This window comes from Zeugodacus cucurbitae, chromosome 6 (assembly GCF_028554725.1).
Source record: "Zeugodacus cucurbitae isolate PBARC_wt_2022May chromosome 6, idZeuCucr1.2, whole genome shotgun sequence".
Lineage (NCBI taxonomy): Eukaryota > Metazoa > Arthropoda > Insecta > Diptera > Tephritidae > Zeugodacus > Zeugodacus cucurbitae.
In genome coordinates, this window is record NC_071671.1 from 39,682,018 (window position 1) to 39,708,782 (window position 26,765).

A 26,765-nucleotide genomic window follows, 5' to 3' on the forward strand; every position below is an offset into this window, starting at 1 on the left:
TGTGCATATACAATTATATACATATATATACTACAAATATTTATGATTTTTAGTTTTTATCTAAGAGAAATTACTTTGTCTACATATTATCTACAATTTTATTATTTATTACGAAATAAACACAGAAATGCCTGTTGCAGACAGGTATCTCTAACAAATGTAATTGGCTTAAAAAATAAACGCAAATATTTATTTAAACCAACTGTAGTTTATTTTATTTTAGTTTTAGCGTTTTTAGTTAAATGCATTTCTTTGCAATTTGTGTATTTTTGTATTTTGTTTGTTGCAGTTTTTTGTATTACCCAGTCTTTTTTTCAAATTGCCTAAATATTCAATTATTAATTCCGCAATAATTTGTTTGTTGTTATTCGCATTGTCTTTGTTCGCTTTTGCTTTGTATTTTTTCAAGTTTGAACATTTCTTTACATATTCACATATTTTTTTATATTATATATTTCAGAATTTTTCCAACCGTTGGCGTTATATATATAGTCTCTTCACGTCCAAAAACAATTAGCGTATGTTTTATTCTAAAATGCTTGACTCATTTCAGTTGGTTTTTATTTATGACGAAAGGTATTTCAAAGCATACACACAATACAAAATCATTCACTTTTAAAACGATTGCGATTTTTATTAAATATTTACACATTTCAATAAAAGACACATTGTTTAATAAACTTTAAACCTATAATAATTAAGAAGGATAGTACTGGAGAGTCCGTTTTCAAATTCCAATTATAAATGTAAATGGACATGATACAGTCTACAGTTGAAAGAAGAGTTTAGTTTCATTTTAACTGCAGCGACTCTTCTTTTCGCAAATAAATGTATTTTTATTCTTTTGCAATAAAGTTTAATTATTTTTTACTGAAGTGGCTCGTGGATTAGTGATGTTTGGAAAGAGATAGAGAGAAGTCGAAAAGATAACGTGAACCATAAACATACAACATTGTATTTTCTCGAAAGCCGTACTAAATGAAATAATCGAAAGGTTTATATCTCTTGTAAAACTTATAAACTATCTAAAATGTTTTACTGAGCATAATAGTTTTCTCAGTAAAATTAAAAATGTGTTTTTCATACTCTTTGAAGTTTAAATAGTACATAAAATATTATACAGAATCCGAAATCTCTCTATAAGTAACAAACAAAAAATGAAAGAAAACGAATAAGGAAGGGCTAAGTTCGGATGTAACCGAACAGTTAATACTTTCGCAATTTATTTATGTAATTTCTTTAAGACACATAGTCGACATAAAGTCCACTGTAATTGCGAAAATCTTTATAGATTATATAAGGGGGCTTGGCTAATTTATGGACCGATTTCAACTATTTTTGTCACCTAGCTACATTATATCCAAGATTTTACGTTTACTTAATTTTGCTAAGACATCTCACATATTAACCGACATATATATTAATCGGAAGTTTGAAAATCTGTATATGAGGCATATGGGGGCAGAGTCACACTATCAGTAGTTTACGAGATATGTACCAAAAACATAGTAGGGGCTGGAGCCTTGCCCACCTTCCCAAAAAATTACCTCCATATATGTCTCTTGCTATTGCGATCCTTTATATCAATTTCTACTTTTTTGCTTTAGTTATGGCTTAGTGATATATGTTTTCGGATTGCGCAATTTTGTGGGCGTGGCAGTAGTCCGATTTCAAGATCCAAGTGCCAAGTTTCATCAAGATATCTCAATTTTTACTCAAGTTATCGCTTGCACGGACGGACAGACAGACGAACAGACAGCCGGATTTCAATTCAACCATATCTAACTCTTTTGGTTCTAGGTGACACAAACAACCTTTATGTGTACAAAACTATATTACATACTCTCTTAACCATATCTAACTCTTTTAGTTTTAGGTGACACAAACAACCTTTATGTGTACAAAACTATATTACATACTCTCTTTGCAACTTGTTGCGAGAGTATAAGAATAGGTTCTCTACTTCCCTAGTGGACTATACATATCTACTATATCTATAGATTTATTTTTATTATATAGAGGAAAAGGCTGCTGATCTATATTTATTTTAATAATCAAATTCGTTAATAGAAATTGAATTTTATTTCTATACTCGCTATATGCGAGTTATCACAACATAGAATCTTGCTTGCAAATGTTATGATTTTCACTATTTTTATTCAGCTTATATTTTTCACATTCAAAACAGATATTTTTATGAAATCTAGCTATTAAAGAATAAATGAATAGAACTTAGTACAGTTACAGTACTGTTTCAGGGAAAATATACTAATTCGTGGCGCCATGAACGGAAGGAAAGGAATTTTTTTACAATTGAAAGTTTGACAGTTCGTTTCGTTAATGACAAATTTATCGCGTCGCAATCTTGTACTCTCTAATTCTTGAATTAACCTTCCTTACACATTCTACAGATTCTTTATATATAAAATAATTTAAAGATTGTTTATTTTCCTTTTGTCAAGTTGTCAGTATTTATCTTAAGGAAAAAACACTTGACAATTGCAATCTTTATAATACAAACCAGTGTAAGGAAACATTATTGCCGATGCAGTGAAAAAATCAGAAGAGGCGATGTTGAAATTTGATTTTATTGTAATACATATGTAATTCTCTTAAGCTTGCAATATATTTGAAAGACGTAGAGACTAGATAGATGAAAACGGAATAATGTCAGTACTTTTGAATATTTTTACTGGAACTTTACATGTAGATATAAATAATTTGAATAAAATATGTGATTCTATTTCAGTTCTTAGTTCTCTTTATTCTAAGAAATACAAGTGATACCATTTGTACGCGTTTGTTAGAACTATTTCTACAAACTTCTTTAAAGTTGATTAGGAGAAAACTCCGGGTCCATTACCATCGAACAGACATTCACATGCTCATCCAATTATATACATACTTATTTATAAATATTATTTTGAAAATAAAATAGAAACTGATATGGATGTACATAAACATTTTGCCATCTTCATTTACAGAGCTCTGACATGAACGCTAGGCAGTTGAATGCTTCGGCTCCGAAGCGCTACAATAACATGTTATAGGCCGAGCCTATGAGTAACTCGGGAGATCAGCAAGTAAATCCAACGGCGGCAGATACGGAACCAGCGAATGTTTTGGTACCACAAACTCAGGAGCAATTGCTGAACGATAAGAAATGAATAGCAATGGTGAAGGATGAAAGGGTTGTAGTACAAAAAAAAATTATAAAATATTATAAAATTAATATGCGGGTTAATGAATTGACGTAACCCAATCAGCAAAGCCCTTCAACTTATCAAGAGGACGGGTATATAAATTAATCACTGTGCTATTCAGGAAAATATTGCAAATATTTTTTAAACTAAAAACCAAATTTTGCAACAAGTAGTAACTCAAAACGTTGAGAGAGAGAAATCGATAAAATATGGAAATTTTGCAATAAGTAGTAACTTGATCCAATTGAGATTATGCAACAAGTAGAAAGCAATTATGCTTTAAAGACACAAGTGTGAAGTAAAAACATTTAATTAAAGAAAACTTCAGTAAAAATGTCATGCACAAGTTGGCAAAGGTTTATAGGTTCGTAATTTAGAATTATGTCATGGCACTGAATGAGATTCGCTGACGTTCGACGAAAAGTGCATTTGGAAAGGTTTTGTAGAGTTTGCTCAAATCGTGTTGGAATTTGTTTTTGTGCGTAAATAGTCAGTCACGGCGAAGATTTGCACTCATACATAAATACACATATGCATATGTAACATTGTAGGATTATGTAAGTGAAAACATTTTAAAATGCATTAACTGTTAGCAAAAACATTCCCCGCAAATACCCATAAACATTTATTTACTTAGCGCTTTAATCACACAGCCATTTGCACTTTTATTCGTATTTATTATTGTGTAAGCGAAATGACGAAGTTAGTAATTTAGGCTAAGAAGTTAAGTTTAACACTTTTAAGTGAGCATTTGTTTGAACGTAATAAATTATAAATTAAGTTTTATAAAAATGTATAAAGATTTATAAGAGTTATGTTAGTAAAAATGTTAATGATGGATACAGAGCGCGAAAGCAATAAAATATTTTGATATGGAATAAGTGTAAATTTTTCTCGATCTGTTGAAAAATCAGCTTTTACTAAGAAGAACCCATAGCATATGACAAATCGAGGGATATACAGTGTTGCCAAAGGCCAGTAGTGTGTATCGGGTGAATAACAAGTTCTTCTCCTATTTTCTATAAGGCTATAAGCGCGAGTATAGTATAGACAACAGTGTAGTGAAATCTGCATTTTTGTACTAAGTTAACTTCGTTTTAAATCAGGCCCATTTTATATTTTACGTCTTTCCGAACGTTTCTAATTGAATAATTTATCAAAATTGATCAACAAAAAAGTCTTTGTTCCTTTAATAATTTATAAACATGTATTTTCAAAATAATATTTATTACATTATGTAATTAACGTCGTTGTGACCTATTTTTGAAAATTTACAATATCTTTTGTCATATTGATATCAATAAGCCCATATTTATAATTGCGCCTAAACGGTTTATTTTTATAATTTTCATTTATTTTTCATTTATTTTACGGATTCCTGCACAAATTTGATCTGTGTTACACACTTCCTTTAACCCAGTGTTCCTTAAAATTGCTCTTGAATTGGCAATAGAAATCAAATTTCATACAAATTTCCTTCCATAAATCGAACTTATCGACCAGGGCACAAAATTAAAAAATGTACTATCGAGACAGAATTTTAAAAGAGTCCCTATATCGTATGCAGGCTAACCAAAAATATGATATTACACTTATGGATTGCATAAATCATGTAACAAAGGGAAGTTGAACTGTATTTATTTATAGAGATGAAAATCAATCCAAGTGAGTCAACTGATACTAAAGAGTGACAAGATCAAAATGACATATTTTAAAAATGGATTAATTCTCAATTAGTTTAATTCTCATATGTACTTATTAATTTATTACCAACTTATGGCTAGGTTTTAAACACTTAAATTACTTTCACATAATAGAAATACAAAAACATAACGTATATGATCCAGAAATGAAATTATGGAGTAAAAGAAGAAGAAGAGATAGAGCTACTGCAATAGATATTCCACGAATGGAATCCGGATTAACATATCATATAACCGTCGTTTCTCGTATTAACTAAATTAAATTATTTTAAAATGTAATACTTCACCTTAAACATAAAAATATACTAATTCACATTAATTTCAATAATCAAGATCGCATTATATAACAATACTTCCATTTGCCTACTTCCAGTGATAGACATCAATAGAAAGATTTGAAATTTATTCATCATATTTGCAGGAAAATGTCGACAATACTATAATTTTAATATATTTATTTTTAACAAACATGGGAAATAAAGAAACTCCGATAACTAAGGCCTAGGATTATTAACAAAGGACTGTCTTTAATAGTTTGAGAAACAGCCTTACAACCTAACCTAACGTAAGGAATAGGAAACATTTTTATCTCGTTTCATTTCTAAATCGAGAGCAGTTCAATTCTTCGATTATTTGAGCATGTTAAATAATCGTTTTTATACTCTCGCAACAAAAGTTGCTAAAGAGAGTATTATAGTTTTGTTCACATAACGGTTGTTTGTAACACCCAAAACTAAACGAGTTAGATATAGGGTTATATATGCCAAAGTGATCAGGGTGAAGAGTGGAGTTCAAATCCGAATGTCTGTCCGTCCGTCCGCCTGTGCAAGCTGTAACTTGAGTAAAAATTAAGATATCTTGATGAAACTTGGCACACTTATTTCTCGCTTCACAACCACGCCTACTTCCTATATACCAGAACTTTGAAGACGATCTGAATCGTTTACTTTACAATATTTAAAGTAAGCACTAATTTAAAGATATCAGTGCAGAACTTTGCACAAATACTATGTTTATAGTGTGGCAGACCCATTCTAAAAATCGCCGAAATCGGTCCATAGATTTTTAAGGCCCCATATATCGAACACGAGGACCTTGGTGGTTCTAACCTAATATTATGGTTTCCATCTTTCAATGGACTTTATACAATATATATGACGAATATGTGGGTCAAATTATGTATTATATATATAATTATATATATAGTCAATTGAAAAAATTCTAATGTTCAAGATCCCAGAACCACTCTATGAATAGTGTACGGAATAAGCGAAAACCTTTGATTCGTTTAATTTATGATGTGTGGGTAGTTATCTTAGTTCCAAGCGATTTCGAGAAAAAAATAAAGAACCGCAAAGTCTCTTAAATATGCATTTTATTAATTTCCTTTAAGTCTGTACGCTTAAGAATTTTTACATTTATATTAATTGTAGTGTTGTTGTAATTGTTTTAACTAGTAAAAATATGCTCTAAACTTAAAGAGTTTGTTATTGCATTATTACATAGAATATTATTAAATTTATTACAGATAATCTATGTTTTAATACTTACATACCATAAAGAAGTACAACCGATTTGCTTGTCACACTAAACAGTTTTTTACAGTTTTTTATTGTTGTAGTAGAAAAAAAAATAAAAGCAAAATACAAAAATATTAATAAAAACAACCCAGCTGAAAACTAAACCAAAATCAATAAAATACATGAAAATGCATTTTCCACAATTTATTGTTTTTTTTTTTATTTCTTTATTTATATACTTCGCTAGTAAATAACGTACAACGTACAAAATAATAATAGTAATAATAATAATAATAATAATCACCAGCTACATCATCATCTTTATAATAAACATAATCTTTATCAATCATCGTTCTCAACTAAACATCCTCGATTTCATACTCATTATATAACAATGCATTTTATATAAACATTATTTATTGTAGACGTGTGTGTGGGTGTGTGTGTGTGCGTGTGCACATATGACGTTTATATATGTACGAATGTATTAATAAATTTATTTTAAATTATTTTACATAAACTTTTAAAATATTCGTAATCATAGTGATCATTACTAGCATAAACACATTTATAACTGTTACTTTTACAGAGTGCGCATGTGTGAGTGTTTTGGTTGAGGAGGCATATGTATGCATATACCTACCAAATATTAATACATATACGAGTATAAGGGGGCGGGAGAGGATTGTCTATTGCTATCACTTTTCACAATTTTTCTTTCTTTAACATTATTATCTATAGACTGTAGCATAATTAACGAACCCCTCAGCATCAACATCATCAATAATCATAATTTGATAATAATTGCAATAAAATAATTAAATCAATAGATTCGATACATATACATACAAATAGTAATATTTATATTTATAAAAAAACGTAATAAATAAAATATTTTATACACATCATTTATCATTTATTTATTGCGTCATAATAAGCGGAACATTGACGAAACTGTGGAACTTATGCTGCACTACACGGTTCAATTACAGAAATAAAGAAAGAAGGAAAGGATAAAACATACAAACATACATGTGTACTTGCAAACAGAAAGCAATATCGTTACTTGAAGGTAAGCAAAAATTTTGTTGAATCTGCCCAATTGAAACTACATAATAATTATAGATATATAAATACATACATATATGCTTTCTATGTGCGTGTGTATCACTGTAACGCCGTGCTGTTACACGCGGATTAATATTACTTAATATTTAACTAATGCATGCGTGTATATACAAAATTCTATATTTGCTTGTATGTATGTAAGTAAATGTATACAAATATTCGATGCAAACATATTACAGTTTTAAGCATTTGTTTTAACTTTATATTATCGCTTCGACACTGAAAATACTAGGTAAGCCCCCAAATGAACGCCTTGCTATGCGAACGTAGTGATTGTTCTGTTGGTTCATTTGGTGTTGGAAGCATTTAATAGAGCGTTCACATAACCAATATAAAGTGGCTTCGATGACGCTCAGGTTGGCGCGCTACCGGTCTACTTCCTCAGTGGATCCAAACTCTCCAACGTGAAGTCATCTACGCTCATCAGCTTGCTCTGTAAGAAAATTGAATAAATATTATTTAAATGTGTTTTGCTTAGATGCAATAATAGCCAACTCATTTAAATTAACCTAATAAATAATAATAATAATTGCAACAGCAATAAATAGAATAATAATTCATTGGAAGCAATCTCCTTTAGAATCATAATTCATAATTTTCAGTTAAAAATTGTATCTATTTTTTCTAAGGCGCGTTTTTATTTTTTTATTTTTGATCACATTTTATTATTAATTATTCCTATTTTACTCGGTACTGCATTTAAATTCCACTGAAGTTCCTGAAACTTTCTGATTGAAGAAATTGTTTAAATACTCATATTAAATGAAGATCGGTATAATTCGGTTTTATTTTCAATGGACATAAAAAATAATTCAACACAAAATGGAAAAACGAGAACTGTGTTATCAATGTCATTTGTATAATTGAATTAACCCAATAAATATAAATCTTACAATCGTCCAATCAATTAATTCGTTCTGCCACAAAGTCATCACATTCAATTAAAATTTGGTTGAAAAATAAAAGTCACACAAGCAAAATTAATTGCAGCGTAAGCACTTTGATACAAGTGATGCCAGACTTTTCGAATTCGAATATGCATATAAATACACTGGCACCTACCGTATGTTTAACAAGTAAGGAAGGGCTAAGTTCGGGTGTAAACGAACATTTTATACTCTCGCAATTTATTTATTTAACTTTATTTATATTATATAATACACAATTTGACCCACCTATCCGTCATATATGTATATTGTATAAAGTCCATTGAAAGTTGGAAACCATAATATTAGGTTAGAAGCACCGAGGTCCTCGTGTTCGATATATGGGGCCTTAAAAATCTATGGACCGATTTCGGCGATTTTTAGATCTTTTAAGTAGGATTTTTAAGTAGGGCGGAAGTGCGAGGCAGAATCGCGGTATTCTACGGCTATAGACTCAAAGATATACTTTCCTTTTCTCAAACCTCAGGCAAATACGCGCTACAAAGAAACATTGAAGAGCTAATCACCGTGATGGAGGCATATTTTAAAGCAAAATGTGAAACGAACTACAAACTGATTCTCGATGGAATATTTGTTGTATTGTGTCAAGTCGAAATCTACAGTTAACAAGTACCTAAATCAAAAAAATGGAGAAGCTGCTACTTTTAAACTCTGAATTGCGCGGCGTAGAATTCTATTTGACAGAGTCAGCAATGTTATTGTTAAAATGACCTTTGGAACACTGACAATAAACTCAAAACTCATGAAGCTTATGAGAAAATAAATAAAATCAAATATAATAAAATATATGTACATAATTAAACAAATAGCAAAGTAAGTAAAGTAGTAAAGCGGCGGCAGCTAATAGTAGCATCATCATCATCATTAACGCTCACCTTGAAAATACTGGGTCCATTATTTATTTCGAATGGATCCGAGCCGAATAAATCTGTATTGCCGTTGGTCACGGTTATATTATTATTGTTGTTTGTGCTTGTGATGCTGTTCGTGACCGATGTACTGCGTCTAGGTGCGGCCACTTTAGGTGGAGGTGCCACTATACGACCGAGATAAAGCACCGAAAAGAGAACGGAGAAAAACAATCATTAACGAAACAAACAAACAATTACAAGTATTTCGCAAACAAAACAAAACAAAGCATATAACTCAACTGCATAAATACACTTTTACCTATGTATATACATATACATATATATAAATATATATATATATACATATATGTACATATGTCTGTACACAAGCAAGGCAAGCAAAAGTCGATGAATTGGCGAAAACTTTTAATTGCGAATGAAATTTCAATTTCAAAGCCCAATTTGTAGAGCATTGCTTACATACTTGTATGTGTATGTGTGTGTGTATATACATATGTCTTTACTTACGTAATGGCGGTGTTAGATCGTTTGTGAAATTGTTGTTGCTTAAACTATTGCCGTTGTTGCCGACACTGACGCTGCTCAAACTCAAATTAATGCCATTGTGGTTGTTGTTCACCGATTTGCTATCGTTATTGTTGTTCATGTTGTTATTCTGATTGGTAAACAATTGTTGGCCATACGATTGGGTTGGCTCAAAGCCGAACAGATCATTGCTAATGTTCTTGCCGTTACCGCCACCGCCAACGCCACCGCCGTTGCTGTTGCTGCCACCGTCGACGCACTCATCGGCACGCGGATCAAAGTCACTATCCGAATCGGAGTTAAGCAGCAGCTCCTCCATTTTTTGGCTATTCGATTTGTGTATGATTTGGCTTGGCAGATTGTTGCGTGGCGGCACGATTGGCACAAAGGATGACGACGATCCCGACGATGATTTCATCGAATGCGTTGAATTCGTGTCAATCAACAGTTTATCTTCAAGCACTACAACAATAAAGCAAGAAGAAAATATTTATATTTTTTTATAAGTTATGTGAGTTTTTCTGTTGTTTGACTTACTGTTCGCTTTGGTGGCGTTGCCGTTGGTTAGAGCTCCATTTTCAGCAGCCGGCAGTTCCAGTATATCTTTGATGCCCATTTTGAAAAGCATCGAATCCAGTTCGGATTTTGGCAGCTTCAACGATAACTCGCGCAGTCGACTCTTGTAAATGGCGAGCGACTTTTCCAATTCGGCATTCTGCTGATGCGCTTTGCCCAGATCTGTCTTCTCAACGGTGTTGATGTACTTTCTGGAAGGGTTGATAAATACATGATTATTACCACTGTTGAAGGAATTAAGGAGCAGTGAACTCATGAACTTCCGATGACTATTTAAGTAAAAATAGTAAAAAGACGCATATTGGATTTCCAAAAAGCTAATTTAAAAAAATCATTTTTAAAATGATGTCTTTGTTAGATAAAATTGAATATATTGTGCGCTCCATTATCGGAGATCAGTTAACTGCTATTCGTTAAAGAAAAAATCAGTAAATAAAAGGTGGTGTAGAGTAGATATGGGAATCAGAAGTAGTTGGCTAGAGTCCCCTCAGAGCACGGCATCTCTTGCATCTTCAAAGTTCTGAAATATCGACAAATGCATAAAAAATCGGCCATTCTCATGAACGACACGTCGTTACCAACTGCAAATTATTGCAAAGCTCTGTGGCCGAACTTTATTATATAGTGTGGTAATGTTTATTGGCACAAATTTGGTAAAGAATGAGCTGAAGATGCGGCTAAGATCGGAAAACTGCTTCAAATTTCCGTAACGGTTATTATATAACTTCCGTTAGAAATGGGCACCAGTCATTGGGTACTCAATCAACAACATCAAAAGACTTTAATGTATTGACAAAGTGCTTTGAGAGGTATACCAAATATATTGAGGAATATCGTTAAGTATCAAGATGGTTCCACCGCGCCTTCTTTTAGACAGTTTCTACACTTGGTATCCTCAATATTTATTGGCCAATCAGGAGTCCATCAAATATGGAAAATAATAATATAATAAAACTGTTATCCAAATATCAAAGACCAACTTACTTGTAAGCCAAGTCGAACGCCTGTCCTATGGTCAGCGTAATGTCCGACGCCAACTTATTCGAAATGAATACGAAGCACTCATGTGTCTCCTCGGCGTTACTGCCGCCGGTGCTGTTGCTGCCGTTGGAGCTACTCACACCATTGCTGCTGCCAGTGTTGGTGCCATTAATGCCGCCATCCAGTGGCTTAACTGATTTGGCAATAAAACTAAAGAACTTTTTCACACCCTTCTCGTCAGCACAATACGAAATGTTGTGCAGCGGGAACTGATGAAGGATCTTCTGCGTACGTGGCTCTTGTACAGCAACACCGTCCACGCTGATGGTGATTTCGACTTTTTTACACTTTTCCTGCGTGCCAGTTTCGGCTTTCTTCATCTCCTGTGCGAACTGCAGCTTACGTATGGCATCTTTGACCACTTCAATGCCTTTGGCCTGCTCCACAGGCAAATTACCAAAGAACTGGAAGCAAATAATAAATTTATTTCTCCCTCTAACATATGCGGTTGAACGGTGACTCACCTTGACTAGATAGACGACATGGCCATTCACGAGCGCATCGGGCGTGTGCAACCAATTGCGTTTGTCCTTTTTCGCATCTTCGGTAGCACCGTTATTATTGTTTTTATTATTATCGTTTGATTGATTCTTTATGTTATTGTTGTTGTTCTGTTTATTCCAAAACATCAACTGCGACATGTTGCTGAGTGGTGCGCGACTATTGTTGCTGAGGAGTTGATGTGTCGGCTCTGCAACGGTTTTGCGCTTGAGTGGACTGAATTTCTGCGCCGTTTTGAAAGCGGTTATATGACAAATGCACCAAGCGAAAAATCTAAAAAAGTCAAATATCTCAACAGTTTGCGGTTTAGCTGTGGAACCTGTAACAAGTAGAAATACAAATTGAAAAAAGGTTAATGAATTTGATAATTAAAAATCAATTGCGAGTAAACACAGCAAAATTGCAATAAAATGCATGCTAATTTACATACAATGGCGACAAAACAGAAATTTGTATGCGAAAATTAAATCTAAAAATGATGATCAGCTGCTGCAACCAGCTTCTCTAATTTGAGTCGTATACTCGTATTTGTGTACGTTTGTTGTTGTGTATATATTAACATTTATTCAGTGTCAACTGCTGCTGAGACTTTGTCAAGATCACCGATCCGTGCGGTGAGGCGTTTCCACAGATTGACGATCACAGCAAAAGTGACACAGTTGTGCTAGCTCCACCTGAATTGCCAATTATTCATTGCTAGAATGTAAGTAAATATTTTGTTAGCCTTTGTTACGAGCACCGCCACGAAGGAATTTTGTTTTCTTCAAGCTGTTGAAATTGGAAAATCCACTTGCTTACAAAACAACAACATGTGCGCATAAGGTTTACAACTGTATGTGAGTATGTATGTCATGCGATTGCACAAAAGTATGCACATTCTCATCGCCAAGTAGCAGCCTCAGCTCACAATCAATACTCGCCATCTCGCTAAGCATCCACACGCGCGTCAAAATGATGGAGTGATTGCCGCAACACGGCACACCATCGCATTGCAAGCCAACTAATTAACGCGAACCAGACGAATTGTTGAATCGTTGAAATCCTAAGCTTCAGCACTTGAGCGATGCAGCACATTGCATCGTGATTCTGATGTCGGCATCAATTCTAAAATGCGAATGTACATGCATAACTATCAGCACACACTTATATTTATTTATATATGTATGTATGTACATAAGTATTGGCGCATATTCCAATAATCCCAGACAGTGATAGACGGCAGGTCTTCCCCCCCTTGGCCAGCTTTAGTGTGACGTGCGCTCAGTTCGGTCATGATCAGCGTCGACTCTTTTGAGCGTTTTGCATTCCCATTTGCGTTTGAAAACTGTTTTTTGTTTACCTATTTATACAATTAATTTCTAAATTCAAAACTGGTATGAATATTAAGTAGGCGCACATACACGCTCATACACAATAGAAAATATTCAACAAAACAGAAATAATCGCACATTAAGAAGGCATTCACCATCGCAACGACCTCTGTCGATTGACACCGAAATAACTTGATCTGATTTTTAACTGCGTCGCAGATTAGGGGTTTCAGTTTGAGTTTTTGTAATGAGACACAATTGTTTAGAAAAACGAAATAAAAGTAATTGCGTAAAAAAAATGAGAAAATTGTGTAGAAATAACAGGAATGAGCTGAACAGTTGTAACGTGACGTTACTGCAATTGATTGTTGCATCATGCGATTTTGATTGTGATTATATAGAAAATGTAGTTGTAGCCAAAAGTTAATTAGTGAAATTTTCAAAATTTTTATTTTAACATCTCTAAAATAGTGTTGTTCACAAATTCGGGTTTTCAAGTTTATGTTTAAGAAGATAATATATGGAAGGGCTTAGCCTCGATATAGTCATTATATAGGTATTGTTTGGCATTTTATGATGGAAACACTTACTCCTGGACAACGTTTTCATATTGTTCAACTTTATTACGTTCTGTAAAGAATGTGTTTCGCGAGCTTGGATCAACTTATGCTTAACATAATCGGCCTACTGATCGTACTCAGTATTCATTACTGGATAATATTCGACCGAATAGACCACGTTCACGTTTGTGGACCGGTCGATTGGCCACCAAGATTGTGTGATCTCATATCGTTAGACTTTTTCCTTTGGGAATATATAAAGTCTAAAATCTATGTGGACAATTCCACTTCGATTCAGGCCTTGGAGCAAAACGGTACGCGTGTCATTCGCCTGTTACCAGTCGAAATGCTCGAACGAGTCATGGAAAATTGGACTCAACTGAGGCGTAGCCGCGGTCAACACTTGAAAGAGATAATCTTAAAAAAATAAATTCCAAAGAAGGTTCTTTCATGTAATAATAAACATTCCCCGTTGAATTAGATTTTTTTTTAATTTTTTTTTCTTAAAAATGTATGTAACTTTGAAATGAATCACCCTTTATATGATCTTAGCGGAGCTAAAATAATTTTCCCTAATAGTGAGAGGTGTAAAATGATGATAATATGTGCTATATCGGCACAGTAAAGAGGGAAGAATTACTTGAGCTTTTAGAAATAGTGGACGTTGTCTTACAGGATTAAAGTGTTATCAGAAATTCACAAAATATCGCATAATAAAGTAGCTCTGATATTTTGTTTAAAAAAATTCTCATTTTAATACACCACGATTTCAATTAAGTGGTTTAAAACAATTTCAGCGAAAGCCTGTCATATAATATAACTAAATATGTGTACAGCTGTTTTATTTTGCTCATTTCTATTTTTTATACTTTATGTATTACTCATATTTCAGGTACTGGAATGTGCAAACAGAACTTTTTAAGATGTACACTGAGGTAGCGTGTTAATTTTTCATTTGCACTTTTCCTGTCAACTAAATTAGATGGAACTTTGTTGATATATTATAAGATAAATACAAGTATAAATATAAAAACTCTCAAAACTCATTAATAGTTGGTTTTTGAGATTTATACGTGATTGGTGCAGATTATGATTCGACGAATTTGTTTCGAATTTTTTTCGTCTGTTCTAAGGCATATAAAATTAGAGATGTGATATGTACGTTATAGTATGTCGAGTAGTTAGACAAACCTCGCAGTAAAAAAAAGTGATATTGAGAAATAGGCTTGGCTAAACATATGTACATATATATATCTCTTCTTATTGATTTCAAACTTAAAGTTGAACATAGAAAAAGTATACGTATGTCACGTATATTTTTATTTTTTTTTTAAGAAATTTTAAAATAATATTTTATTATTAAGACTACTCATAAACTTGAACTTATATTAATCCGATAGTAGAGATTCTAAAAAGCTATTTTCTGTCAGATTAACACGTTTTGTACTTGTACAGTATATATGTATATATATTATATATTTACATTATTTCCGCTACTTCGAATCACGTTTAAGTAATTATCTATACTAAGAGCTCATAAATAAATATTTTCAACTGATTTTCTTATCTAAAACAGCTGAGATATGTACACACAATAAATTCATTCGTGGACATAACCAAACATATGGATATATGAATGTACAGTTATTATGTACATGCATATACATATGTATATAAATGTTATCTATCAGCTAGAATACATTTTATTGGAATCAGCGTAATCACACCCCCGCTCAAATAAAGCAATAGAATGAGTTCTGCGGGTACTACTTCCGGTGCAGTCATCTGATAGCTAGCGCTTGGTCTTGGGGGGAGAGCGGATACTTTGCTTATGTACATATTTTCCTACTTAGATATAAACATGTTACACATCTGTATATTCAGTTTGAATGCATCTTTAAATATTTGTTCAACACTGCGGACACATGCGGGCATATGAACTTAAATATTTTTACAAACTTGCGGCACTTACGAATTCTAAATTGGCGCTGCTTACTACAAAGCACATTCGAATTATTCGCTTTGATTAGATTAAATTTTTGCTCGAGTACAAAGCTGAAGCACGACCAGCCTATTAAGAAAACGTTCTGACAGGCATTAGCTTTGGTGCAAACATTCATTAGAGTGACAAGTGTAGAAACAGCTATACTCAATTACGAAAATTGAAAAAAAGCTTTAATTGGGGAACACTATTTAACACTAGGTCTTTTTAATATATCAGATCTTTGAGCATATTTTCGCATAGAGCAAAATATAGAACAAGTTCATCAAAGAGATGAACCATAGCAATTATAAAGCTTAATTTATTTGTTAATACAATTGTTATTGGTTCTCTTTGATTAGCTCATTTTACGGAAGGAACTGTTCCAACTGTCTTTCATACAAGTCTACAGGACCAAAAAAGGCAGGAAAACTAAAGAGCTATTTTGTTTCATTTTATGTAAATATATATTATTCTTCAAATATATATGCTTCTTTCTTTTCTCTAAAATTATATAAACAAAACATCAAATTGTTTTATTAATAGTTTACTCTCTTATACCCGAACCCGAAATATATTTGCATATGTAAATCACAAAATGGAAATTTTCTAATTGCCGGACAAACCTAAAAAATCAAGTGAAAAGCATTGGTAAAGTGGTAAAAGCACTGGATCTCGGAAACAATCTAATAACGAACACACCTCCTATTAAAGAGTCTAACCTCAATTATTCAATAGAAGAAGTGTCTAAGATCTAATAAGTCAGTATATAGTTAGGGTCAAAAGGTGGATATGCAAGCAAGAAGGCAAAAACGAGACACCTTAATCTAATGCATAATACAGTTGCACTTCCTTAACTCGAATCACTATAATCCACAAAAAACTTCGAGTTAAAGAGACTTCGAGTTATGGAAGGTAATTTGTATGAAATTTGACTTCTATTGCCTATTCAAGAATTTGAGTTATGGAAGTTACTTTCATAATTCCGATCTTGTATTCTAAGTGGCTCATTGCAGAGGTGACATTGGTGATCAGGGTGAATATCAAGTTCCATGTTTCTCTTTTGTTTTTAAATTAACTTAATTTTCAGAAGTCTCAATCGAATTAATTTTAATTGCGGCTTTTTAGCTACAGATTGGGAGGAGCTGTTTTTTCGCCGAAGACCTTTGTTTATAAAGAACCATATGTAGTAATTGTAGTAATTCAAAAGAAAACAACGGACATTTTATTGCTATCATATGGCCATACAACAACAATACATTTGCATATAATTATAATTAAGTATTTTAAATAACTTCAATATTTGTCGTTTGTTCTTATCATTTGTTTAAAAACAAATTCCATTAGCAATTTCCATATAACTTTATAAACAAAAGTATTTATTTACAAAATTCAAAGAAAAACTTAATTCACTCTTATCACTGAAACAACAAATGTTGGTGATGATAAGGAATCTGCGAGGTGGCATATTTACTTTATTTTTTATATTTGTACTATACATATTTTTAATATAAATCATCGACGTGGACCCTTTTGTTATAAAACCAAAGCGAGAACAAACTAGTATTGCATTCAAAATATCATAAGAATGGGTTAGGAAGTAATTTAGACTTTTGAGATATAATTTTTTTTTTCTAGAATAAATGAAAAACGTATAATAAATTACAACGAATGACGAATAAGAAGTTTGTGGTCGACTACCAATGGATTTAGTAAACCAAAGCACTTAGTTAACTTATGATATTATATAATAGCTAGTTTTTAGAGTAAAATGTATTGCTCATTACTCAAAATGGTGCAGTACATAATCAGAATTCAAAAGTGTTGTAGAAATCACAACCAAAAGAAAGCAAAATTATGATTTTTTTGTAAACAAATCTTCAAGTTTCCGCAATCATAACTGTATTGCTCGAAATTTATTGAACTTTGCTGGCATCCTAAAGTGTCATTGGCCGTTAATCAAATGACAGTGGTTCCATTTCCATGGTTTATTAACACTCGAAATTTATTGAGGCTGGTCTTATCAGCGTTGCGAAGAATGACGAAGTATGAATCATGAATATATACATACAATACATACATATCTGGTCATTAGCATGAACAATTAACAGTTATTGATGGATATATATTGAAAATGATGGATGACCATGCGGTCAGTGGTGGGACTGAGTCGAAATATTATAGTGGACGACAAGGCCACAAGCTCCGCGCACCTGAATTGTTTGCTTATTCGCGTCCTTCAATCTCCATTTGAAGAAAGAGTTCAAAATTTTGACGATCGGTCAAGCAGTTGTCACAATGCAGGCACAATGAACCACGGAACTCAAGTATCATAGAAGTCAGAGGGCAATACAGTTATTTGTGTGCACTAAAGTACATATATACTCACGCATATACATATAATACATATATACAGATATGTGTACACTGTCAATGGTTAATTATTTTCACTTTCATGCGGAGTGGAAGTGTAGACAAAACGCAATAAACATTAAAACAAAGCCAACAATTATCATTGACCACCGAACACAATGCAAATGTGCAATAAAAGGCAATTTGAAAGTGTAAGAAATCGAAAGCAAAGTTCAACTAAAAGCCCCGTGAACGCTTTGGCGGAAAAGAATAGTTGCGAAATACATACACACATAGGAGTATACGAAGCAACGTATGTAAGTGTGTGTGTGTTTATAATAAACCGGTGGTGAATTGAGGAAAAGAAATGAAAATATTGAGTCACAGCACGAATTAATTTTGGATATGTTATCGAAAAATATACAACAACAACAACAGCGGTATTAGTTATGTAGTATAATATTAACCACTGGTCCGCTTTTGGACATTAGAAAGAAATCAAAAGTGGACGCCCTCTATGGGCAGGTGCTTAAATTGTATGAGCGCTACACTTTTAAAATGTACAGCGAACGTGAACGCATGCGCAAATGAAAATTACTAAAGTGGCGTATTCAAGTGCATACATACAAGCATTTTATACCCATAAATTTTGTGCTGAAGTCAAATGAACACATTAATTTCGCCCATTGGAAGCTTTAAATTATGATTTTAGCAATTCCACAAGCCAATGCGTTTATCTCAATTATACTTATAGTCACAAATATATACATAATTACATACATATTTACAAAGATAGGGTCGGCCAAGCGATAATGATGAGCAATTGCGTATCGCTTGCGGAAGTCATTGTTTCATTATTGCCTCTAGATGGCTGCTTGTTGTTGCTTTGCCTGTCGCTGTCGCTGCCAATTGCTGTTGCTGTAAGCATTTTGGCTCAAGCTCGAGTTGGCTATAAGTGCTGCTCGATAGCTTCTTTATTATGCAAAGAGCGTTTGCCATACATACATTCATTTGGTGTAGAAAAATATGTTCGACCGCGCAATCGCCAGCGGCTTCAATAATAAACAAGAGAAAGCTGAGCTGATCTATTGCGCAAAGTTGTCTGTTTGGATTGACTTCCTAGTAATTCTTACACGAAATTTACATAATATAGTGACGATATTCATATTTTTTTTACAATGTTCAAACCAAATACTGGAGACGGAACTCATAGGCGTAGCAAGCGCTAGTTTTGTATGTTCTTAATGTAAAAAGTAATTAATAGAAGTTTTAGTTCGACATATGGTTTTCATGACCAGAGTGCAGAAAGCGATTATTAGCCCGACATGATGTTTTTGAAAATAACCTGACTTCACCCAGTGAATCACTGACACGCCTCGTGTTGAGGGATGCTTATTAGTTTTCAATTTGCAATAAACAAACAGATGCTTACAGGTTGTTGTTAAATATGTTCTTCGAAATTACTAATCATTACCGTGTTCTTTCACACTCACAAAAAACTCGCCAAGAATTGTCTTTTAACAGCCTTAAGTGGAAACCTATACCATGAAAAGGATTCTCTCTTGATATCTCCGGTCGAAACCCTACTCAACGAGTCCCGTATGTTACCAGTTAGAGAGCGTAACTAAATGCTTTACAAGCAGTTTCTGTTGATCGTCATTCACGTAAATAGCGTACTTGGACTCAAATCACCACCAATTGCAGTCACCGAGCTCGAGTTGCCTCGCGCAACTTCCTTCTGACATACCCAATGTCCTGCATGCAAAGAGTCCCCGAATGGCACTAACCATCTCTTTGCATGCCAATTAACCTCACTCATCTGACACCCCTTTCCCTTTCCCTGGTCCGACTTTGGGCCTCCCGTTAGATGAATTCTATCACCGCTTGGGTAACCGCTACAACAACACTTCAGCACCGCCTTAGTATCAAAAACAAGCTAACTGACTATTAGATGGCACAAAGTTCGCCGGGCGTTCTAGTAAACACAATACTATAATAGTGTTAAAGAAAACTTGAAAGAATAGCAGCGCCTCTCAATTGAAAAACAAAAAATATTAGTTTAAGACCACCATCCAAAAGGCATAATATAACGACTTGTAGAAATTCAAACACTATTCGGTGGAATTAGTCTTGAAACACACTTTATTTTCTCATAAACCAAAGTTATATTTTTATAGGTTAACAAAGCACTTCAAGCAAAGTTGAAGTCAGTCGAAGTCAGTTACTCCCATTGGAAAGCTGAATTACAATTCTAACAGTAACTGAATTCTGCCAACTGCATGCGTGCACATAATTATAGAGGAAATAGTAGAGGAAATTCGTATATGAGATGGGCTAGTAAATTAAATGACCGACTTGAAGTGACCACTAATGAATACGAAGAGTCTATAAAAGCACTGAACTAGTTCTAAAAAAGTATACATACATACGTACTATTATATATACAATATATGTATATGTATGTATGTACATAGTTACTTTTATACAGCTTAGTATATAGGTTTGTATGTGTGAACGACGGGCCAGTAGGCATTTCCAATATTTTTAATAAATCGTCGCTGAGACCTATCCACCAGCAATGGCAACTCAGAGCGGAAGCTGGGCCACTCAATTAGCGCTAACAGGATTTTCAGGTTAAAATTCACCGCACACCGCCTGCCGAATTCCCCAATCGGCCAGTAGCAAAGCCGTTACGACAACGACAAAATATGTTTGCTGCTGTAATATGAATACATAGAGAAGTGAGCGAGCAGCTGTTTTGATTTTCCATAGTTTTATTGCTATTTTTTGTGCGCTTTGTTTTTGGCTTTTTCTTCGTTGATTGCTCATTTTTTTCGTTTCTCTATGGGTCGGTCGGTCGGTCTGCAGTTCATATGCATTTGTTTTTGTGGCTTTCTTCTTGCATTTTCAAGCCACACATACTTTCCATATTTGCTTTGTTTATGGATTATGTAGTTGTGTTGCACTGCTTGTACATATACTTATATGTATGTATGTGTGTAGTTTAGGAAAAGAATGCCTGGCGTTTGTCTGACGATCGACTAACAGCAGGTAGCCATTTCCTTCGTCAGTTAGGCAGCCAATTTGACGTGGAAGCCGAGAGGCTCAAGTGAAGCAGGGCTATATGTATATACATACGATATAAGTATGTAGTACAAATCATAGTTTTGTGTATGTATGCAGATCTGCTCCAGTGTGCGCCTGTGTAGATTTAGCAACAGGTGGTCATTTGCAAAAACAAAAATAGCAACTGTTGGAATTTGGCTTTTATGGCAGTTACGATGAACGAGGCTGAGTTTCACGGTCTTGCTAAGCGAACATAAAAACAACAAATGTACATACATATGTTTGTATGTGTATGCGAATATACAATTATGTGCACGGCTCTGATTTGTTTTGGTGTTTTTCAGAAAACAAAATTTTACGTTTTCTACGAGACAAAATTTTGGTTTCACACAAGATGCACACTTATGTATATATGTATATATATTTGTCTATATGTATGTAAGTGTGCATGTGGCTTTTCCATTGTTACACAATTTTCCCACAGCCATTTAAGACAAGTTGGATTTTCCTTTTTCACAATGAGGTTGAGTACGTTACGTTACGTTACACCAAAATAGGTACCGTAAAATGAATATTAGCTTTGAACGCCTCTAAAGAGTTACAACTTCTATATGCACTTGAGGCAGTCGCCACCCTCGTCGCTGCAATTATGATTCTCACCGTAGTTAGCTTGCAGACATTTGATTCACGCAACAACAACAAAAACACAATTTAATAACAACAAAACAACTGAATGCATTAAGCGCACCGCGTATTACAGGTTCAAGACGACGATAGAGTGCACGAACACGTCTTACTCACCACACGTATGGACGCGAACTGAAACTCAACTAAACCAGCTAAATAACAAACGACAAAGGCGAACAGCAGACGACAAACGAACAACATTGACTGTATTCCAAGCCGAGCTTCAACTGATGACTGGCATCCAGCGCTGGTCATATAATCCACCACCAACAGCGGTGAGAGCTCTTTACCATATGCTGACACACACATACAGAGCCATGCACAAATGTCAGCATGAATGCGTAGCACGAAGGCAATGTGGGCAAAACGTAAAAATGAAAATCAGAAATAAAAGATAAAGAAAAATTAACTACTCTCAGCCGATCGAATAGTGCTCAGCTCAGCAGCGAGCCAACAAAGCAGGCAACCGTCCGATCGACCCATCTAACATATGTACAAAATGCAACAACAACAATAACGCTGGCAATGGAGGAACAACAAAAAAGTGATCAGCAAATAGCAAATCATAGCAATAGCGGCGTACCATGAGCTGAGGTGTACAACTAGTATCGACGGCAACAACATCAACACCAACTACACTGGATATTGCTATAACTATTGTAGTAATCAGTCAGTTTGCTCACTTGTTAAATTACAGCGTTACCGGACCTAATTGCTTAACGTATTTCATTCTCTTGAACATAAAATCGGGGAATACGTTTTTATATTTTAGACGCGTCTCGATGTGGATGTGGACTGTGGAACCTTATTGAAGACATTTAGGAAAAAAATATTTCTGATCTTACAAAATTTACTAGATAACAGATCTGAAAGGTAAAGACCAATCGCTCAAATATTTTTTACTATACCTATTTTGACAGATCATATTAGTGATGCCTGACAAAGGAAAGACGAACAAAATTTTTAAAACCTAAATACTTCGAGTGTCTTTTGAATTTTGTGAGTATATTTCATTTGTATGGCATTTTTTCTCAGTTATTTGACATTGCCGAGTTATGACGATTTTCATAGTTCACTTCGGCATATAAACCACCAAATAACAGTCTAGCATCCCACGCACGGGTAGCTTTTAGCGACCATAAATGTAGAATGGCTACTTAGTGGATAGTTAGAAATCTCCAAGACATTTAAACAGATAAAAGTTGATATATTTGGTGTACTTGACTGGTCTTATCCGAGAAAAACATTAACTTCAAGTTACATGTTGCTTTCAAGCATTTCGCCTTGAGGATTAAAGTAAAGAACGGGAATGACGTTTACATCAAAACACTGGTACAATTAAGATTGCTATAACGAACATGAGGCCGGCTGTTATTGGATCTCTAAGAGTACCACAACACAAAATAAAAAATTGGTTGAAGGTGTTGGTCCGCGGCATAAGTAACTCTTCATTAGAACATATTTTGGGGAAATAGAATCATAATAAGAAATCGGTCCGTCAATTTGACATCTAAGTACATTATGTCAAGGGCCTATGCTGCGAAACCTGAAGTACTCGGTTGCAAATCAACATTGAAGTGTTTTTAAGGAATAAGGTTATATTTGTGGTAAACAATTAGACCAACAAATGTTAGCGTAAAGTCAATGTTAGTCTTTTATTTGTAATGTTACACATTTAACTGTACTTTACCGTTACCTATTCTTTGTAATGATTGTAATGAATGTTGTAAAGGATTTTAAAGAACGATACGATTATAGTATCAAGATCTGCTATAAATATGTGTATACAGGCATACAAATATGTACATATATTGCTAATTTCTGAAACTGTAAACTACTGAGTTCTTGTCCTATATTGCGACGAGAACGAGAAGATGTTGTATTACAACAACAGATCAATTAGAGTAAGGCGCAAGGTTCCATATGTCCAAAGTCGTAAGAAAATAAATAAATTTGCAATCTAAAAGTGCCAAAATAGCAGAACACAACGCTTTATATGTTTTGAAAATTATTAGTAATTCTGGAATATTCTCTATTTCTTACATCTGGCACCACCGCTGAGATTTTCTCTTCACTTAAATCGCAAATTAAAACTATGTTGTAGTAGAAATAATTATTTCAGCCGCAAAAAGTATGGAAAATGAAAATCTTTGCTTTGCGAAACGCTTTCTTTGTACGTATGGAGTCATACATATCGGGTACACCACTCATCGGACTAACACAAATAAGTTTTTCGTACAACAGAGGCGTTCATTTGCAAATTAAATATCAAATATCCAGTACTGTTAGACCTGTACTGTAACTGTTTAATTCGTAACCTTTTATGCGGTATTTGTGTTGTTGTTATTGTTATTGGTTGGTTGTATTTGCAATAATGCAAATATGCCTTGTATTATTAAGTGTTCAACCGCAAATATAGCACTCAAACACACACACACACACATCCATAGAAACACACACGAACGTTATGTAAGTGTGTGTTTCGTACGAGTCCAAAATGTTTCGGATGCTTTGACAGCGCTTTGATGGCGCTTGCTGTGAGCGGAGCGGCTCAGTCTTACGCGGATGATTTTTTGCAATGTTTCAACAAAGATCATACAGACTTTGTTTCTTTTGCTATTGTTATTTTTGCGTCTTTTCAAGTGGGGTTTTTTCAAAACTTCCCGTGAATTACGCATATGTTTGTGAGAATGTCTTCTATATTTTGTTTATTAAACTCGGGTAGTACGAGCTGCTTTTAGCCAACGCTTGCCAATGGGCGACCAAACCAGTTTTTCGAATCAAAACCGCAAATTTCATTCTAAGTTTTCACTCTGCATTTTGCTGCTTAGTGGAAAACTCTTGGGAATTGAAACGTAACGCTTTTTAATTTCGCCAATTTATGGCGTAGCATACACACCTTTTTGCTGGTTGCAATTAAGCCCGTATGAATTTTCCAATGCTTCGCGCGTAGTCACAGGCTTTTCACTTACAATTAACTTTTCCAACGACACGAAAATCGGCTTTTTATTACGAATTTCTACGCTGCGTTTTATATTAAGTAATTATGTTTGATTTTACTTCACGACCGCTTCGAAAATTGAACCAGCGTACAACCGACCGTTCGAGCTTTCGACTTTTCAATGGCCGTACAGAGCAAACGGAGGTCAGCACAGATAACAATGGCGTCGCCGGTGACGTTGAACGCGCACGAAGGATTCCACAGCGATGTAACAGTAAATAGCGACCACAAAGACGAGGTGTGTGTGCGAAAGCGCAACCAGATTCGCAGCGCTTTGATCGAATACTGAATTGCGGGCTGAGTGTTGGGTCGGCAGATGGGATGTTTGGTATGACTTTGGGGAAATAAGCGAAGCAGCTGTCGAAAAAGAGCGAACTTTCGACAATTGAACGAACCAACGACCTGACGAGACGTACACCGATTGAGTTTCAGCGCGGGCGAGCAGCACCAGGTTGAGCTCCTATGCCTTATATGCCGTACTCACCACAGTCAGTGCTTCATAGAGCGCCGCCGCCTAACTTACCACTAACGTCGGCGCTTTGGAGCAGCTCGGCTATTTGTTGATAATTTGGAGATCATGATGTTGTTTTTCTGAAGTGGCTTTTGTTTTTGTTGTTGTTATTTGGTTTGGCGATAAGAGAACTCTGTCAACGCGAGTGTTCACTAGTTTCGAGACACGACTTGGACACTTGATATAAATGCAAGGCTGCAATAATAACTGAGCGGGCGTTTGCTTGGCCAGCGTTGGCGATCCGCTCAGCATGCATTAAGCGATGCACACACACACACACCTTAAAATCTACTCATATACGAGTCGAGCATGTGTGACGTCTCCGAGATGGATACTATTTTTGCTTGGATGAGCATTAGACGCATGGCGTTGTAGTCACATCTTGTTATTTGTAAAATTACACAAACACACATTAGTGTGCGGATTTAAAAAAAAGAGAAAGGGGCGGCCAACAACAAAGCTCAGCGGCGGTGAGAAGGTGTAAGCTGACGGAGAAAGAAAATAATAATAAAGATACAGAAACAATTTGCTAACGACGTAAATACAGTCACACACAAGCGCACATATACACACTCATAAAGACATACATATACTACTGTAGGTGTGCGTGTGTGTTTTATGCATAGAAATACATATATTTAATAGGCACATATGCTCATATTTTTGTACTCACATCCACAACAAACAAGCCACACTTAACTCTACATGCGACGCATGAACGCCGCCATGACGCCCCCAAAAAGACCGATGCTCACCGACATTCGTACAAGGCACAACGCTGATAAGCAGCTCCAATTATTGGCAGCAAGCAACAGCCAAAACAATTACAATTATAATGCTACAGCTGATTGGAGCGCCCTGCCATGTTTGCTGTAGCGTTGCTTCAAAACTTTACTTTACGTCGCCTAGAAATTGCGCAGGTCCCAGCCACAGCGATAAATTTTCATGCTTGGGAAAGATTCACATGGACCCAGCTTTATACTTTTTTTCCTTCTCTAATTTTTCGGTGGATACATGAGACACTTTCAAGAGACAACGATACGCATAGGTTCACTGGACCTACGTCTACGAGCCCAATGTTTCTATTTAATTGATCAGTCGTATATCACCAATCTTGATATTTAGACTAGGCGTACACATTTGCTGGAACAGTTAGCAAAACGACTGATATTAACGTAGAGAATCAAAGAGTTGCGAACCCTTTCCATATACATATGTATGTACATCCTTGATTTAACTGTTGGTCCAATTGGTCAGTTAAAAAGAACATGGGTTGGATGC

The 26,765-nt window shown here is 34.6% G+C and overlaps 2 protein-coding genes across 9 annotated transcripts in view; one reads left to right on the forward strand and one right to left on the reverse strand.

The window, feature by feature from the left end:
* Positions 1 to 7,164, forward strand: part of Pdk (pyruvate dehydrogenase (acetyl-transferring) kinase, mitochondrial) — a 37,381-nt gene extending 30,217 nt beyond the window's left edge. For 2 of the 4 annotated variants that reach the window (XM_011191622.3, XM_054233930.1), the window contains one exon: positions 2,985 to 7,164. In XM_011191622.3, the coding sequence (XP_011189924.2) occupies positions 2,985 to 3,050 (66 nt within the window). In that variant the 3' untranslated portion in view covers positions 3,051 to 7,164. Of the gene's footprint in view, positions 1 to 460; positions 577 to 2,984 lie in introns of all 4 variants that reach the window. The other 2 variants (XR_003752691.2, XM_029043261.2) reach the window with 2 other exon arrangements.
* On the reverse strand, positions 6,616 to 25,516 carry LOC105216881 (PTB domain-containing adapter protein ced-6). Of its 5 annotated transcripts, none has more exons than XM_029043249.2 (7): positions 25,497 to 25,516; positions 11,980 to 12,335; positions 11,459 to 11,919; positions 10,436 to 10,665; positions 9,881 to 10,360; positions 9,377 to 9,537; positions 6,616 to 7,987 (listed from the first exon to the last, which is right to left on the reverse strand). In XM_029043249.2, exons 2-7 carry the CDS (start codon positions 12,154 to 12,156, stop codon positions 7,928 to 7,930), a joined length of 1,569 nt encoding a protein of 522 aa, XP_028899082.1. In that variant the 5' UTR covers positions 12,157 to 12,335; positions 25,497 to 25,516; the 3' UTR covers positions 6,616 to 7,927. The 5 variants fall into 5 exon arrangements, with proteins under 5 accessions (XP_028899082.1, XP_011189919.1, XP_011189921.1 ...); XM_011191617.3 differs by lacking the exon at positions 25,497 to 25,516 and adding an exon at positions 24,872 to 25,387; XM_011191619.3 differs by lacking the exon at positions 25,497 to 25,516 and adding an exon at positions 22,087 to 22,242.
* Between the last annotated feature and the right edge of the window lie 1,249 nt (positions 25,517 to 26,765).

Excerpts from the sequence above, each read along its gene's own strand:
- LOC105216881 (XM_029043249.2), bottom strand. The coding sequence starts at position 12,156 with ATGTCGCAGTTGATGTTTTGGAATAAACAGAACAACAACAATAACATA. Across the intron at positions 11,920-11,979 it reads ATGTCGTCTATCTAGTCAAG|TTCTTTGGTAATTTGCCTGT; the intron begins GTGAGTCACCGT and ends ATTTGCTTCCAG. Across the intron at positions 10,666-11,458 it reads GCGTTCGACTTGGCTTACAA|AAAGTACATCAACACCGTTG; the intron begins GTAAGTTGGTCT and ends CAACCCTTCCAG.